The sequence below is a fragment of the Xyrauchen texanus genome, chromosome 5 (assembly GCF_025860055.1).
Source record: "Xyrauchen texanus isolate HMW12.3.18 chromosome 5, RBS_HiC_50CHRs, whole genome shotgun sequence".
Lineage (NCBI taxonomy): Eukaryota > Metazoa > Chordata > Actinopteri > Cypriniformes > Catostomidae > Xyrauchen > Xyrauchen texanus.
Genome location: NC_068280.1, coordinates 15,522,302 through 15,538,389, shown reverse-complemented (window position 1 = coordinate 15,538,389; position 16,088 = coordinate 15,522,302). Strand labels below are relative to the sequence as shown.

The 16,088-nt window shown below is 41.6% G+C and overlaps 1 protein-coding gene across 1 annotated transcript in view; it reads right to left on the bottom strand.

The window, feature by feature from the left end:
- Window positions 1-14,380, bottom strand: part of vegfc (vascular endothelial growth factor c) — a 70,207-nt gene extending 55,827 nt beyond the window's left edge. The window contains exon 1 of the mRNA XM_052126906.1: window positions 13,720-14,380. Within this exon, the coding sequence (XP_051982866.1) occupies window positions 13,720-13,830 (111 nt within the window). The 5' untranslated portion in view covers window positions 13,831-14,380. The remainder of the gene's footprint in view (window positions 1-13,719) is intronic.
- Between the last annotated feature and the right edge of the window lie 1,708 nt (window positions 14,381-16,088).

The window sequence follows — 16,088 nt, the reverse complement described above, 5'->3', positions numbered from 1 at the left end:
TCGTGACAGTGCGTCCGCTATCACATTGAGCTTGCCGGGAATGTGAGTGGCACGCAGCGACCTGAGGAGACGACGGGCGAGTCGTGACATGTGGCGGGAGCGTACGGCGCCTTAGCGATTTATGTACGCTTCCGCAGTGGTGCTGTCTGACCTGATTAGGACGTGTTTGTCTCGAATTAACCGGCATTTGCAGGCCAGATGATCCAGAGACAAAGGAAATAGCTCTTTTATTGATAATTTGGGTACCGCTGCCCTGGTTAAGGGGAGCGGCAAATGAAAAGTTTTTAAAGAAAAATTCTCCTCTCGGCCCTCCACCGGGGGACGGAGTGATCTTACCATCTCCGGAGCTAACGTCTTGGGCTCTGGGTCGTCCTTCTCAGGAGCGCCTGGGAGCCTTCCGGGTCCTCGAGGGGGTCCGTGAGATGGGGGGCGTCTGCTTCCTGCAGAGCACTCGATGCGTGGGCTGAGACCTGGGCCCAGGTTGAGGCGGAGCAGTTTGTCGTTTCCTCGCAGGGGGACGCCCTCAGCCAGCAGACGGGGCAGGGCCCGAGGCGGCAAGTTTGCGGCGGGGCAGGATATGTGATATTGCCTCCGTCTGTTTCTTCACCGTGGAGAACTGCTGGGTGAAGTCCTCCATGGTGTCGCCGAAGAGACTGAACTGGGAGACTGGGGCGTCGAGAAAGCGAAGCTTGTCGGTCTCACGCATATCGACCAGGTTCAGCCATAGGTGTCGTTCCTGGACCACGAGGGTGGCCATCGCCTGCCCGAGTGACTGCGCCGTGACCTTCGTGGCTCTGAGGGCGAGGTCGGTCGCAGCTCCTGCAGCACGTCGGGATCAGGGCTACCCATGTGCAATTCTTTCAGCGCCTTGGCCTGGTGGAATTGCAGGAGGGCCATGACGTGCAGGGTGGAAGCAGAATTTCCGGCGGTGCTGTAGGCCTTCGCTGTCAGCGCGGATGTTGTCCTACAGGCCGTGGAAGGGAGTACAGGGTGACCGCGCCAGGTGGTAGGGTTTCCGGGAGCACAACAGCCCTATCCACCGGGGAAATCGCCGTGTACACGTGGGCTGCTCTGCCATCGAGGGTAGCGAGAGCGGATGTGCGTGTGGCTTTGTGATGTTGTGTGGTGAACGGTGCCCTCCACAGCGACATCAGCTCATCGTGCAGTAAGCGGCACCCGGACCCCAGGAACCAGTCATCCAACCGCGATGGCTGTGGGGAGGACGGGGGGTTCCAGTCCAAGACCACGCTGGCGGCGGCCCGGGAAAGCAAGTCGGACATCTCAGGGTCAGCCTCGGCTTGGGCGTGCTGGCCCGTGCTCTCCGATGCAGCGGCGAGCTCATCCTCTTCTAGCTCTAAAGGATAGGCGAGCCGCTGTTGCCTTGAGCACGGACGGGATTCAATGACCGTGCCGGGGGACGGGTGGTCCGAGGGGGGGTACCCGACGGAGACGCACCCGCTGCCATCCCCAAATCGCTTCCAGCGCCACTTGCATCGTCCTCAATCCCGTGGGAAGAAGGAGCAATGCGGGGGGCGGCTGGAGTGGCTTGCTTTCGGTTGAAAGCGAGCCGCTCTCGCAGTGAGAACATGAACCGTCCACAAACGCAGCCTCGGTGTGATCGCTGCCCAGACACACGAGACAACGCCTGTGGCCGTCTGAAGTGGAGAGCACTCCGCATCCAGGAACTACACAGGGGTGGAAAGGCATCTTTATAAAGACGCATCCTGAAAAGGACATTCAACGCAGCTGTGTATTTTGCTCTTTTAGAGGAAATTACTCTTAATTACTCGTTTGAGTTTTATACTGCACTGTCGAAGCACCCAGGGGCAATATGCACTGCCGTGCAAGAAGAAAATGGGCGCTGTAATGCGCCCTCAATCCAACAGCATGCAGTAGCGTCAGAGGAATACAGGAACGGGTGTGTTTTCAAGCAAACAGCATGCACAACCATTGGCTCCGAAGAAAATTTCTGAATGAACTCTAGTATTTGCTTTTATACCCGTATGCCCGGGGGCGGAGTATGCAAATACTGACTGCCAACTTCTCATTGGCCTTTTTTCATAGATCAGAGGTATATTCGGTGCTCAAGAGAGACCCCTAGTGTCGCTTCTCTGACACAACGTGGAGAGAGCGACAGAAGGGGAACTGACTTTTCCATATTTAAATATTAAGGGCACAAATTCACGCAGATTGAAATGTTGTGTAATAGTGGAGGAAGGCACATCTTTATAAAATATTCTCAGATCTCTGGCCTTTGTATATTTTTGGTTCCCCTTCTGTCACTCAACATTGTGTCAATGCCTTTCTGTCTTTGTGTAGTTCCTGGATACAGTCGTTATCCCTCTGCCTCCAATGGCCATGCGCACTGCTTCATATGTCTGGGTAGCGATCGCGATCACGTTGAGGCAGCGTTCGTGGATGATTCATATTCTCATTGCGAGAACATGACCATGGCAACGTTGCAGTCGCGGCTTTCCTTCTTCCGTGGGAAAGCCACCCCCCCACATGCCGTGCCTTCTACCAGCGGGTACAAGGCCGACTTGGCTGGCGCTGGACACAGTTTGGGGATTTCAATGCGCACAGTCTCACTGGGTAAACCCCCGCAGACCTCCGTTCCTCAGAAAGCTCGTTTGACCACGTCGAGCTCCGAGATGAGACCAGCTCGCCTCTTTCAGAGCACAGGAGCAGAATGAGACCTCGATCACTTCATCGGAGAGTGCGCTGACGCTAGGTCACCTTTGAGTCTGCCTGCCCAGTCTGAGTCCGACGCAAAGCTGACCACCATGCTTGCCCATGCATGCTGACCTCCACCCTCCACTGAGCCATCGTGGCTAGATGATTGGTTCCTGGGTTCGGGGCGCCTCTCACAGCCATCCCTTTTTTCCCGGAACTGCATGAAGAACTAACAATGTCATGGAGGACATCTTTTTCTGCCTGAACCCGACTTGCCAATTCGTCCGCTCTCACTACCCTCGATGGTGGCTGGACAGGCTGCCTCAGCTTTGCATGCCATGGCCCTCCTGAAAATACACCAGGCCAAGGCACTGAAAGAGCTGCACATGAGTAGTCCTGATCCCGATATGATGCAATCAGGGTCACGCAGGTCGCAGTGCGAGCACTCTGGCAGGCGATGTCCCCCTTGGTGGTCCAGGAGTGCCACCTATGGCTGGATCTGGTTGACATGAGGGACGCTGACAAGGTTCACTTTCTCAACGCGCCCATATCCCAGATCGGCCTATTCTACAATACCGTCGAGGAATTTTCCCAGCAATTCATGGTGGCGAAGACGCAGACAGAGACAATACAACACATCTTGGCCCAGCATGGCTCAAGATTCTGTACACTGTCTACTCGCCGAGGGCGTCCCCCACCGGCGAATGCCCAGGCGGCTCCACCACAGCCTGAGCCCAGTCCTCAGCCCCAGCGTAGAGCCCCCCGCAGCAAGCAGACACCCCCATGCCTCACAACCTGGCACTATGACCCAGAGGAAGGATCCTAAACGCCCCTCTGGGTCCTTGTGCTCGCACCATCTGGCAAGATAAGAAAATGAATCTTAAATATAAGTGTATTTTGTATACAAGTGTATTTTTTAAATTGGTTATACTTCTGCGAGTGCAGTTAAGACAAAATATACTTATATTCAAGATCTATTCTCTAAAAGCAAGTGTAAATACCGTATATGCTGCTTCTCAGGTGAGAGCAGAAAAATTTTTTGCTCTCAGGTGAGAGCAAAAAATCCTTTTTTTAAAGGATTTTTAGATATTTAAATATATTTGTATTTTTTATATTATATTTAACATTTTCAGATAAAAAAAAATTCTTCTGCAGTATAGCTGCTAAAGTAAATGTATGTTGTTTTAAGAGTTTTACATATTTATATGGAAAACAAGCCAAAACAAAAACAAATCAAAAACTTATTTTGTTGCAGTGTATGATGGAGTGAAGACTACCCTCTCTCACCTTCATCTTTAACTTACAAAAAAAACTCTCTCTTCTTAATAAAGCTGAATATTGCCATTTTTCTTCACTATAAGAAATGCACAGTGACATATATTATGAGTCAATAAGATTTGAGTATAATGATGACATGGGATGTATTAAGTATTAATAATGATTCACGAGCCATTGCGTTATAATTTAGCTGCATTAAGCACGCACACTCAAGGGATGAACGTCCCCGCGACAGAATGTGCATCAGCCGTGTGCTGTTTCAATCTCTCCCCCTTAGATCGGGACATTCACGCAACTCAATAAACAGGCACTGACCGTACAGAGAATTGCCAGTTTCGGAATTTGTAGTTATTCTAAAACGAGAGTAATACTTTATTTACTTATTTTGTATTTTTGCTTTATAATTCCCTCATACTTTGCAATCTACATCACCTGAAGCTGTTTGGAGAGTTGAGATTGCATCTGGACTGTGAGCTGTGTAATTCATCTTCTCCTCAGTCATGCACGAACTGCAGTGCTGCTCTCCCTCATCATCATTTGAGTTTAATGTGATCTCATGTTACCTTTTCGGCAACGAAAATTTTTGTAGACAATTTTTTATTGTCTACATTGATAACATCGACTAACCGTTTCAGTCATTATTAGCTGAAATATTTTCAGAATGAGAAATATGACTCTTTAATGAGACTAAGTCCTCTCAAGCAGTCAAGTTGCGACTCAACAAAAACTGTAAATACGAATAGTTATCTAAAACATTTTGGTTGATAGTTGTGATTTGTGTTATGCCACTTTCAGGGTGATTAGTGTTACCTCGTGTGAACTTGAAGCCTGTTCAATTTAAGCCACTCTTCTTTACTCAATTGTACTTTACAAAAATACAGATTTATGTGCACAAAGAAGTACTGAGGAGAATCCAATGTGCCGTATGTCTAACCTAGAGTCCAGTCATAATTTCCCTTATACTGTATAAGACATTAACTGTGCTATAACTACATTTAAATAATTAAATAAAAACAACAATATTTTAATCAAGGATTAGTTAAGTTTACTTGTTACTAGTAAACTGTACTTAAATAATTAAGTTCACTTTACTTGTTCCAAATAAATACATTTACTTAGAAAAAGCATGCAAATCGATTGCCTTAAACAATCTAAAATTAACTAATTTGAACTTACAGTCAACAAAAATATTCAAGTAAACAAAACATTCAGTGAAATATATTAGTATATTTAACATGAACTGCATAGGACCAACAATTGCAAAAACATGATATGCATAATTATCAACAGAACATGACTTCACAAATAAATAAATAAACCCTATTTATCCTAGCTTCATTTTAACTTGTATTTAATGTTTTCTTGGACAAATGTACTTTTTTTGTAGATTTGTATGTAGTTTTGAGTTTGATTGAATGATAACATCTGACTTTAACAACAAAAGATATTAAACATGATCTCCTACCTTTTAAAAGTTAATAATCATATTTATTTATTTTTATCCTAAAGTATATAGTTTATATAGCATAGACAGGCAGTACTAAAGCTAATAGACATTTATAGTGAAAAAGACCAAATGCGCTCACTGGGGAGTTTTATATACGACATTATAGAACATCACAGATGCTTACTGAACTCAAGGGGGAAAAAGTCCCTGCTGTGAACACTCTAGGAGAGTGAAGTATTGTAAGCAGTGCTAAATCTGCACAAGAAAGAACACATGTTGCATTTGTTCTAGACATACCTTTCATCCCCAGTATTGGCCTCCAGAGAGCAAGCTTGTGTATGGTGCTGTGCTAACTGGACTTCAATGATGTAGTTGAAGTCTATTGCTGAGGGCATGTCTGGGGCTGTGTGAGCAGACATTCAGGAGGAGAGGAAGAGTATCTGAGATATCATTAACCCCCTAATGGCTCTAATGATCTCCTAGAAACTCTAGAACTGACTGTAAGCTTTGAATCCTTGACCTAGGGAGAACTGATTCCTTGGAGAATAGGTCTGCCCACAAGTTTTAAGAGAAATTGAGACCCTCTTCGACATTCAACCTTTCCACATTTCAGATAAACAATCCTAATCTATTCTGTTTTCCTGAAGCAATTGAGATGTTCCCCAAGGTAGAATACTGCACTACAAACCTCATGAATGCTATATTAAGGCCAACCGCTGGACCCTGTACACACGCTAATGCACACATGCATGCACTCTTGAGACTAGACCATCCGCATGGAAATTATTTTTCCAGGCTTAAGCCTGCTGCCTGCTAGACACATTAATATGAACTAGCAGCATTGGATACAATATAGAGTGGATAATAGTGGATGACATTGCCAATATTTGGATTAGCAGATTCAAAAACATTGCATTTGTCTTTTAAATGCAATTCACAATATAAATCTAAAGTCCTTGTTACTATTTATATGACACATGTATCTGTTTATGGGTTGTATTGGTAATACCACACTATTTTCTGCAATGGCATTGTCTCTCTTAAAAATGCTTTTGTGGTTTGAACTGGAGCATAAATCAACCTAGAGAAAAATGTGATCTTCAGTTCAAGATCTTGAATGATGTCAAGGCCTTAAGCCTGTCGGCTCAGCAAATTTTAAGAATTAATACACAGCTTGCATCTCCACATTTAAGTGTTTTAGTCTCATCAGAAACTTTTTTTCCTCTTTTAAGACAAATTACTTTCTTGGTCAGATCTGTTTCACGTGTGAAGGCCGGATTGTGTCAGGATGTAATTACTGTGCACTTCGACGTGTACTTGGTTAAGGTTTCTGTGGAGCAATAAAGCTATTAGCTTGGAGGGTTGCCCACTACTCAATAAGACCACAGGGATATTAGGCTTAATGTTCTGTAACCCAATTCTTGAGCTTTCCAAAACATAACACAGCTCTACACAAAATCCCAATGAAAATCCATGTAGGCTCATTTAAAAACTATGCAGATATATGGGGACAGGGGAAGGGGTTCTTTATTTGGCATTCTCAAAACATCATTGTTATAAGCAAGTTCCCAGCCTGGACAGAAACTGTCAAGAGCAACATTTACATGGCTTAAGCAGCATTCTGTCAGTAAGCAGTAAGTACAGGTCCTGGCATGTGGAGTGCACAGCTCTCCCAAATAAATCCAAGGCACATTTTGTGAACATTCAGACACTGGCCACACTGCTGTGGGAGGTGTTTAGAGGAGCATTTAAATATAAGGATGCTACATGTGTAACTTAAACAATGTGTTATCAATTGATAACACATTTTGAATTGAGTTGATGCTTGATTCTATAAGTAGAATTCACACAAGGTCAGTAAAAGTAATTATTTAAAGTAATATTTATGCAGTAAAAAATATTTAATCTGTCTCATTTATATTCTGAATTTATTATGCGAATGAGCTACCATGCTATACGTGGCCACAATATGCACTAATTACACTATGCTATTGTAATTTATGATGACACTGATACTACTGCAAAGATGGATGTACAACCCCAATTACAAATAATGTTGGGACAGTATGAAAAATGCTAATAAAACAAAAAAGGTGTGATTTGTAAATTATATGCACACTTTGCTATATTCAAAGCACTACAACTACACATTATATGTTTTATCTTGTGAATTTCATAGTTTAAAATTTTTGGAAAATGTACAGTAATTTAAAATCAGATGAATGTAACCCGCTCCAAAAAGTTGAGACAGGGGTAAATTAAGACTAATAAACATTTGATCAGTTGAAATAACAAGGCGATGTGAAACGGGAGATTTTAAACAGGTGAGGCAACTGTGTCATAATACTGTATACTGTATAAGGATTCTACAAAAACAGTCCTTCAGGAGCAAGGTTAAAAAAAACAACTATGAAATTCACAGGGTAAAACATCATATAATGTGTAGTTGAATTGCTTTCAATATAGCAAAGAGTGAATATAATGAACAAATCACTCCTTTGAATTTGTATTAGCATTTTTCATACTGTCCACACTTTTCGGAATTGGGGCTTTATAAATGAGAGGCAATATTCAGAATACAGACAAAAGAATGGCGATAGAGGCATATCTTACTTTGGAGAGATGTGTTTGGCTTTTGCTGCAAATGGCAAATGAGATTTGATTCCTTTTTTAGACTAATTTAAACAAAACAAAAATCACATGACATGTAGGTACATTTCCACCAGCTCACTAATTACTGCAAGCCGGTGTGATCATGGAGGATTTCCAAAAAGTTTGCCCCTGTCGAGCTGTTACGAACCACTGAAACGAATGCAAAAACATGAATTTTTGTCCAGATTTTGTTCTAAATGACATCACACTTTCTTTCTTCGAAGTGAAGCACTAATGATTGCGACTGTATGGAAATCTAAAATACAGTTGAAGTCAGAAGTTTACATACACCTAAGCCAAATACATTTAAACTCAGTTTTTCACAATTCCTGACATTTACTCGTAGAAAACATTCCCTGTCTTAGATCAGTTAAGATCACTTCTTTATTTTAAGAATGTGAATAATAGTAGAGATAATGATTTATTTCAGCTTTTATTTATTTCATCACATTCCCATTGAATTAGAAGATTACATACACTTTGTTAATATTTAGTAGCATTACCTTTAAATTGTTTAATTTAGGTAAAATATTTTGGGTAGACTTCCACAAGCTTCTCACAATAGGTTGCTAGAATTTTGGCCCATTCCTTCTGACAGAACTGGTGTAACTGAGTCAGGTTTGTAGGCCTCCTTGCTCACACGCACAATTTCCTATCGGATTGAGGTCAGGGCTTTGTGACGGTCACTCCAATGCCTTGACTTTGTTGTCCTTAAGCCATTTTGCCACAACTTTTGAGGTATGCTTGGGGTCATTGTCAATTTGGAAGACCCATTTGCAACTGAGCTTTAACTTCCTGGCTGATGTCTTGAGATGTTGCTTCAATATATCTACATACTTTTTTACTTCCTCATGATGAAGTCTAATTTGATAATTGCACCAATCCCTTCTGCAGCAAAGCACCCTCACAACATGATGCTGCCAACCCCATGCTTCACGGTTGGGATGGTGTTATTCGGCTTCCAAAACTCACTCTTTTTCCTCCAAACATTACAATGGTCATTATGGCCAAACTGTTCAATTTTCGTTTCATCAGACCAGAGGACATTTCTTCAAAAAGTAAGATATTTGTCCCCATGTACACTTGCAAATTGTAGTCTGGCTTTATTATGGCGGTTTTGGAGCAGTGACTTCTTCTGGATCTCAGGGCTGTGTTCTCAGCCCACTCCTGTATTCCCTGTACACACATGACTGTGTGGCAACACACAGCTGCAATGCCTTCATTAAGTTTGATGATGATACGACAGTGGTAGGTCTGATCACTGACAATGATAAAACAGCCTACAGAGAGGAGGTGCACACACTAACACGCTGGTGTCAAGATCCCAACCTCTCCCTCAATGACAGTAAGACAAAGGAGCTTGTGGTGGACTTCAGGAGAAAAGAACACAGCCCGTCACCATCAATGAAGCACCAGTAGAAAGAGTCAGCAGCTTCAAGTTCCTCGGTGTCCACATCACTGAGGTACTCACATGGTCCACCTACACTGAAGCCATTGTGAAGAAGGCTCACCAAAGCCTCTTCTTCCTGAGACAGCTGAGGAAGTTTGGAATGAACCACCACATCCTCACAGAGTTCTACACCAGTACTGTAGAGAGCATCCTAACTGGCTGCGTCACTGCCTGGTACGGCAACAGCACTTCCCTCAACCACAAAGCCATGCAAAGTGTGGTGCGAACTGCCAGACACATCATCGAAGGTGAGCTTCCCTCCCTCCAGGACATCTACACCAGGGGATGTGAGATAAAAGATTGGAGGATCAATGCATCTGCTTCCTGAGTGCTATGATGGCTGCATAGCCCCATGGTGTTCATACTTGCGCACTATTGTTTGTACAGATGAACGTGGTACCTTCAGACATTTGGAAATTGCTCCCATGAATGAACCAGACTTGTGCAGGCCCACAATTTCTTTTCTGAGGTCTTGGCTGATTTATTTTGATTTTCCCAAGATGTCAAGCAAAGAGGTATTGAGTTTGAAAATAGGCCTTAAATTACATCCACAGGTACACCTCAAATTCAGTACACCTCCTATCTGAATCGTCCTATCTCCTAACTGTCTAAAGGCTTGACATAATTTTTTTAAATTTTCCAAGCTGCTTAAAGGCACAGTTATCTTAGTGTATGTAAACTTGTAACCCTCTGGAATTGGGTCAACAATTGTTGGAAAAATTACTTGTGTCATGCACAAAGTAGATGTCCTAAACGATTGCCAAAACTGTAGTTTGCTAATATTAAATCTGTGGAGTGGTTAAAAAATGAGTTTGAGTGATTTCAACCCAAGTGTATATAAACTTCTGACATCAATTGTACAACCTTTTGTGTTCCTCAGAAGAAAGAAAATAATGTGGATTTGGAACGATATGGAACTAATTATCATTTTTGGATGAACTATTCCTTTAAGATGGTGATTCAGGTCTAGTCCTACAGTTCACACTCCCAGAGTGGCCCACACACTGGCTACAAAGTGAGAGATAAGAAGTTTCCTAGAAGAAGGTACTCTGTGTAAAAAAGTTTACCCATTTTCAGTGATCTGGAAAAAATTTGTTTGCACTAACACACATTCCAATGCATATCCGTGCAGAGGAACTTGCAAACGGGGATTCAGATCAGCAAAAAGGGCAAAACACAAAGACAATAAAAAATCTCAGTTTCCCAGCTGTTTCAGGCACACTGCTGCGCCACAGTCAGAGCTGAATTCCTCCACTGGAGGGGACTGAGATACATCCATAAGCAGCTTACAGGCAGAAAAGAAAGCAGACCTCTACACAGCAGCCTCACACTTCCAGAAATTTATGCAAATCAAATGTGCTGTCATTTTAGATTTCTGAGTGAAAGGACTGCACAGATGTATGAGCCAAAAAGTGTGCGTTCCTGTGTCTGTCCATGTAAGAGTGAGTGACTGAATGAGAAGGTAAGGACCATGGGAACTGGTTAACGCATTGGTTGGTTCTACATTTAAAATAACTATTGTCAGCCTCATCTAAACAGCATTTTTTAACTGAGTATCAACAGTAGCCCCAAAAGGTATATGGACATTTCAATGGATATTTTACCCAAAATATGAAAATTCTCTCATAATTTACTCACCCTCATGCCATCGCAGATGTGTATGACTTTTTTCTTCTACTGAACACAAACAAAGATTTTTAGAAGAATATTTCTGCTATGTGGGTCCTCAAAATGCAAGTGAATAGTTACTAAAACTTTAAAGTTCCAAAAGGACATAAAGACAACATAAAAGTAATCCATATGGTTAAATCCATACATATAAGCGATATGATAGGTATGGGTGAGAAATAGATGAATTTTACTATAAATCTCTACTTTCACAATCTTCTTCTTTTGTTTTTTGCAATTTGCATTCTTTGTGCATATCGCCACCTACTGGGCAGGGAGGAGAATTTATGATTAAAAGCACACATTGCACAATTCTGAAAATAGCATTTTAAAGTAACAGCTATTGAAACACCCCATTTGCAACAGTTGACTAATTCAAAGAATGGCTGAACTGCTGACCTCCCCAAGGAGCCAAAATCTTCTTGCTTATGTCATCTTGGCACCCCTTCCCCCAGGGTGAAAGCAGAGCTCCTCTAAAGTTGTGAAAGTGTTGAAAGGTGGCTGAGTCAAATCTGAAGTTAAAGGATGAGAATGGCTGGCAGGTGGATTGACTATTAGAGTGGGGAAGATAAGAGAGGCAGATGTGTGTAATCTGTTCCAACTGTGCTAACTTTCCTACCTAAGAGTTACAAATGGTGATGATGTTCATGGGGAATCCTTGAGATATCACCAAGGGACACAAATAAAAAAGCACTGTTCATGAGAGAAAGAATGTTCTTCTTCGCTGTAGTTGGAGGTGCTTTATCATGGGTGTTTTTTCTTCAAGCATTCATCATTAGACATAAGACACATTCATGCAGACTGAAACATAATGCTTACTCAAACCAGAGCTTCCCAAGGGAATTGCAACATTGCGGCTAATAATAATAAAAAGAAATCGGTGTTCACAAAGCAGTCGGTGTCCCAGCTAAAAACGTATGGAGTTTCTGTAAAACCAGATGACACGGCAGTACCCATGAATAAGGTAGTGGGTTCTAACACCTTATGTGAGCAGACAAACCACCCACATTTCCCAGGCGACAAAGAGAGTCTTACATGACGATAACTCTCTATATATGTAAAAACACATAATTTACAATTACTCATGATTTACAGGACAGCTTTGCCAAACAGATGAGAGATAGCCATGACTGAAATGTCCATGGGAGAGAAATAAGGTCAGTATATTAGCCGAGTGCTGACTGATACCCAATGAATTATTGAGGACCAACACTGCTAGCAGTCGCCAAACCCATACATTCATATTCTGTACAGCCACATGTGTAATTACAGAACAATTATTCAATTCCATGGCATAAGTGCAAGACAAATAACCTCCAAATTGACTGAAAATACACCATTAGGAATTCAGCAGATTTTTAATGTTGCTGCTGTCGCAGTTAGGGTCAACTTTCCTTTCTCTCTGTGAATTCCAGCTAAATGAATCTTAATAACCATTGAATTTCACAGCGACCCAAAGGAGTTTGAGAGAGCAGTGAAAACAAAGTGCATCTAATTTCAGGCAATCTTGATTAGTGTACGGCCCATGTCACACATTACTGATGGGAAGCATTTCAAGATCTTGTCAATATGTCAACATCGCTGTATGGTATCATTTATCTACTGTACATAGTAAAATTCCATACATTTACATTTGGCAGATGCTTTTATCCAAAGCGATTCACAGTGCAATTATTACAGGGACAATCCCCCGGAGCAACCCGGAGTTAAGTGCCTTGCTCAAGGACACAGTGATGGTGGCTGTGGGGTTCGAACCAGTGACCTTGCTGATTAACCTTGCTGATTAACAGACCTGTGCTTTAGCCACTAAGCCACCACCACTCCAAAGTAATTGTGTGTTTAATGGCTGTGTATTATTAAACATAATACTGGTGGTCATGTAAGCCAAAAGCAGTACAGAGACTACGTTCAACGTTTAGGTTTTTTTTTTGGGGGGGGGGGTGTTATAGGGGAATTTATAGACATCTCCTCTCTTGAGTCCATACAGGCCACTTTGGAGCTCCTCCCAAGGGAAGAACAACTGGTAGCTATGGTAATCCCACCAATGAAGTGTATTGCATGATCAAATGGACACATGTTTAGGATTACCTCTCTTTCTCCTTAAGTCTCTCACCCTCTCTCTTTCTAACACATTAAGTTGCTGACCCAATAACACCTGCTTCCACTCTTTACGGCAGTATGATTGTGCTCCCAATTAATCTCCTTTTCGAATAACTCTTTTACTTATAAATTCCATTCCTCTGTTTCTGTAAAATTACCTTTAAGGAATCAACCATGATTCTTAACTCTTGGCTACTACAACAGCCTGTTGCCAATGATATCCCTAGACACACCAAAGATGTGTTGGAGAGCTGTTTTGATATTTTGTAATCCAATGATCCTAATTTAACAAATATTTAACTTTAGTTTCCTTCAGGCTGTCTTTAGATAAGATTAACATGTGAAAATCAAAACCAAGGGCAACAAATCAGCACCAAGGACACATTTAATAAATTATTCATTAAACAAATTCCCTACTTTTAAAATATCACCAGAACTTGCCAGCGCTTACCAGGGCATCTGCTTGATCTTGGTCATAATCGTAGTAGTCGTGACTTGACTCCAAAGCAAGGTTTGCATAAAACAATGTGATACAGAAGACAGAAATTCCAAATAAGTGCATTTTAGAAAAAAAGTGGGAACAAATCTCTGAAATATGAGCAGAGTCTGTTGAAAGTTCCTCTTTTTCACGTTGCAGCTTTCAGCAGCAGGTTTCTAGAAAACTCTGTCCTTCAGCAAACAGAATACACATCCAACATTTTAAGAAGGGACAGTTGTTGTTGAGATACTGGTCCATGGAATGCACTTGAAGCTCGTCCCTTCACAAGCGGCTCTGAACATCCAATCTGTGCGGAGAGAGATCGGTGTGGAAGTGTGCTGAGTGCTCAATGGCATGTTTTATGCAATTTCACGGCGTTACTTTAGATTCTTCTCCTCCCCCTCTCCGTTTTCCCCAGTCTGCCTCTCCGGTCTGTTATACACATTCCGAGACATCAAGAGAGGGATATGAGTCATGGCACGGGCGCTTCTTCAGGTGTGGTTTTATCAAAGTACAATCGACAATGTTTTTGGACTGTCGCAACTACAGTACGTCAATCTCATCGTGCGCATTTTTCGAGCCCGCTGACAGAGTCTTTACAGTAAGGGGCCGTCCACACCGAACACGTTTTTACGTCTGGCTGCACTTTTTCCAATTGTTTTAAAGTAAGCATGCACTAGAGGGGTGTTTTTGACTGCTGCGCCGAGTCTCGCTGTGCATTCAAAGTGTCTTTTTTTAGACGCCATGCAAGTTAATTAAAAAAGAACGACAACTTTTAAAAACGCGTCTATATACACCTGCGATTTAATAACTATCTTAGGTTAGGATAATAATCTGTGAATCTTTACTCAATGTTATCAATGAATTCACCCGTCCTTGTTGCAAATGAAATGTGCTTTGCTGCAAGCTCACCAATTTCAATGAGGCTAAGAAAAAAATATTAAATAAAATAAATACATAAAAGCTATAATGTGTAAGTAGTAGTAAGAACAAAACATATTAGATGCAGGGTGAATTCAGGATAATTGGGCCACTTTTGACATTGAGATTAGAGTGAGTAATGTGTAGTCTGATTAATGTAGAAACATTTAATTCCAGATTTTTCCATTCATCCATTTTGTGAAAGATTGATATTGAGATAAGCCACTGCCACCCAAAAACATTATGATAAACTGTTAAAGTCAGCAATTTGTGGCACAAGGGTAAAACAAGTGAGTTGCTTTTTGGGATGTTTTCATTCTGCAGGAGGGTTCTCAATTCACTGAGTGCTCTTCCAGTGCTGTGGAATTCAAGTCCCACTTCAGTCCTTGTGTTCCATTCACCGCTGTCAAGCGGTTGCTTTTAATTTCATGATCTCTTCAAATACTACTTTAAGTAGCAGGCTAAGCATGCACTGTCAAAAGCATTCATTGATAACACCAAAGGTCTGTTTTCAATAGACGAAAAGGTAATGGTTTGAGGGAGAATAACCTTATAAGCCAATGACACTAATAAATACTTCTACACAGGGCTGTAACCGCAGCTTACTTTGAGGGGGACAAATCTCCTCTAATAATCAGATATGGACAAATTTTTTTTTTATCTCTCTTTGGACCATAGGGGGTTTATATGTACATAAGTGATTAAAATATATTCTAATTATATTAGTCTTTCCTTTGATACAGCACAAAAAAGAAAGAAAATATGACTGAAATAGGCAAGTTGCTAGCAATGCAGGCACAGTGATTATCTTGTACAGTGTGAACATAAAGAAATAAATAACATACAATTTTGGCCACATTTAAAGAAAATGTAATGCATTTACCACATTTACTATTTTAAAGGACAGAGGACAACCACAATCCCCCACCCCAAATAGGTTTGCCCCACCACAATCCCCACCCCAAATAGGTTTGCCCCCAATGTACAAGACATGGTTACAGCCTTGCTTCTACATGAAAACATACTGGATACCTGACAATGTATGTTTAAATTGAATCCTGAATTATAAAATATGAACTGGGTTGTCTTCCAGGGCAACAGAAAGAGATGAAATTTGTTCACTATTTAATAAAAAGTTAAAGTAATAATTTATTTTACCAAATTAATAGCAAAAATGCAAATAAGATTATAGTTAAGGTTGAATCAAAGCATTGCAATTCACTTATTATACTAGGAGATTTTGTTTTTTTGTAACAATCAGTTATATATTTGGCAGTGGCCAGTACTTTTCCCTGCTTATTTGGCCTTCTCTTTGCACATGAACAGTGTCTCATTCTTCTTCCCTGAATGCTTTGATTGGTCTAAGACTAAAAGGTCAAAGTTCAGGCTGGTTTTATATGGATTAACAGGGGTCACTGTTT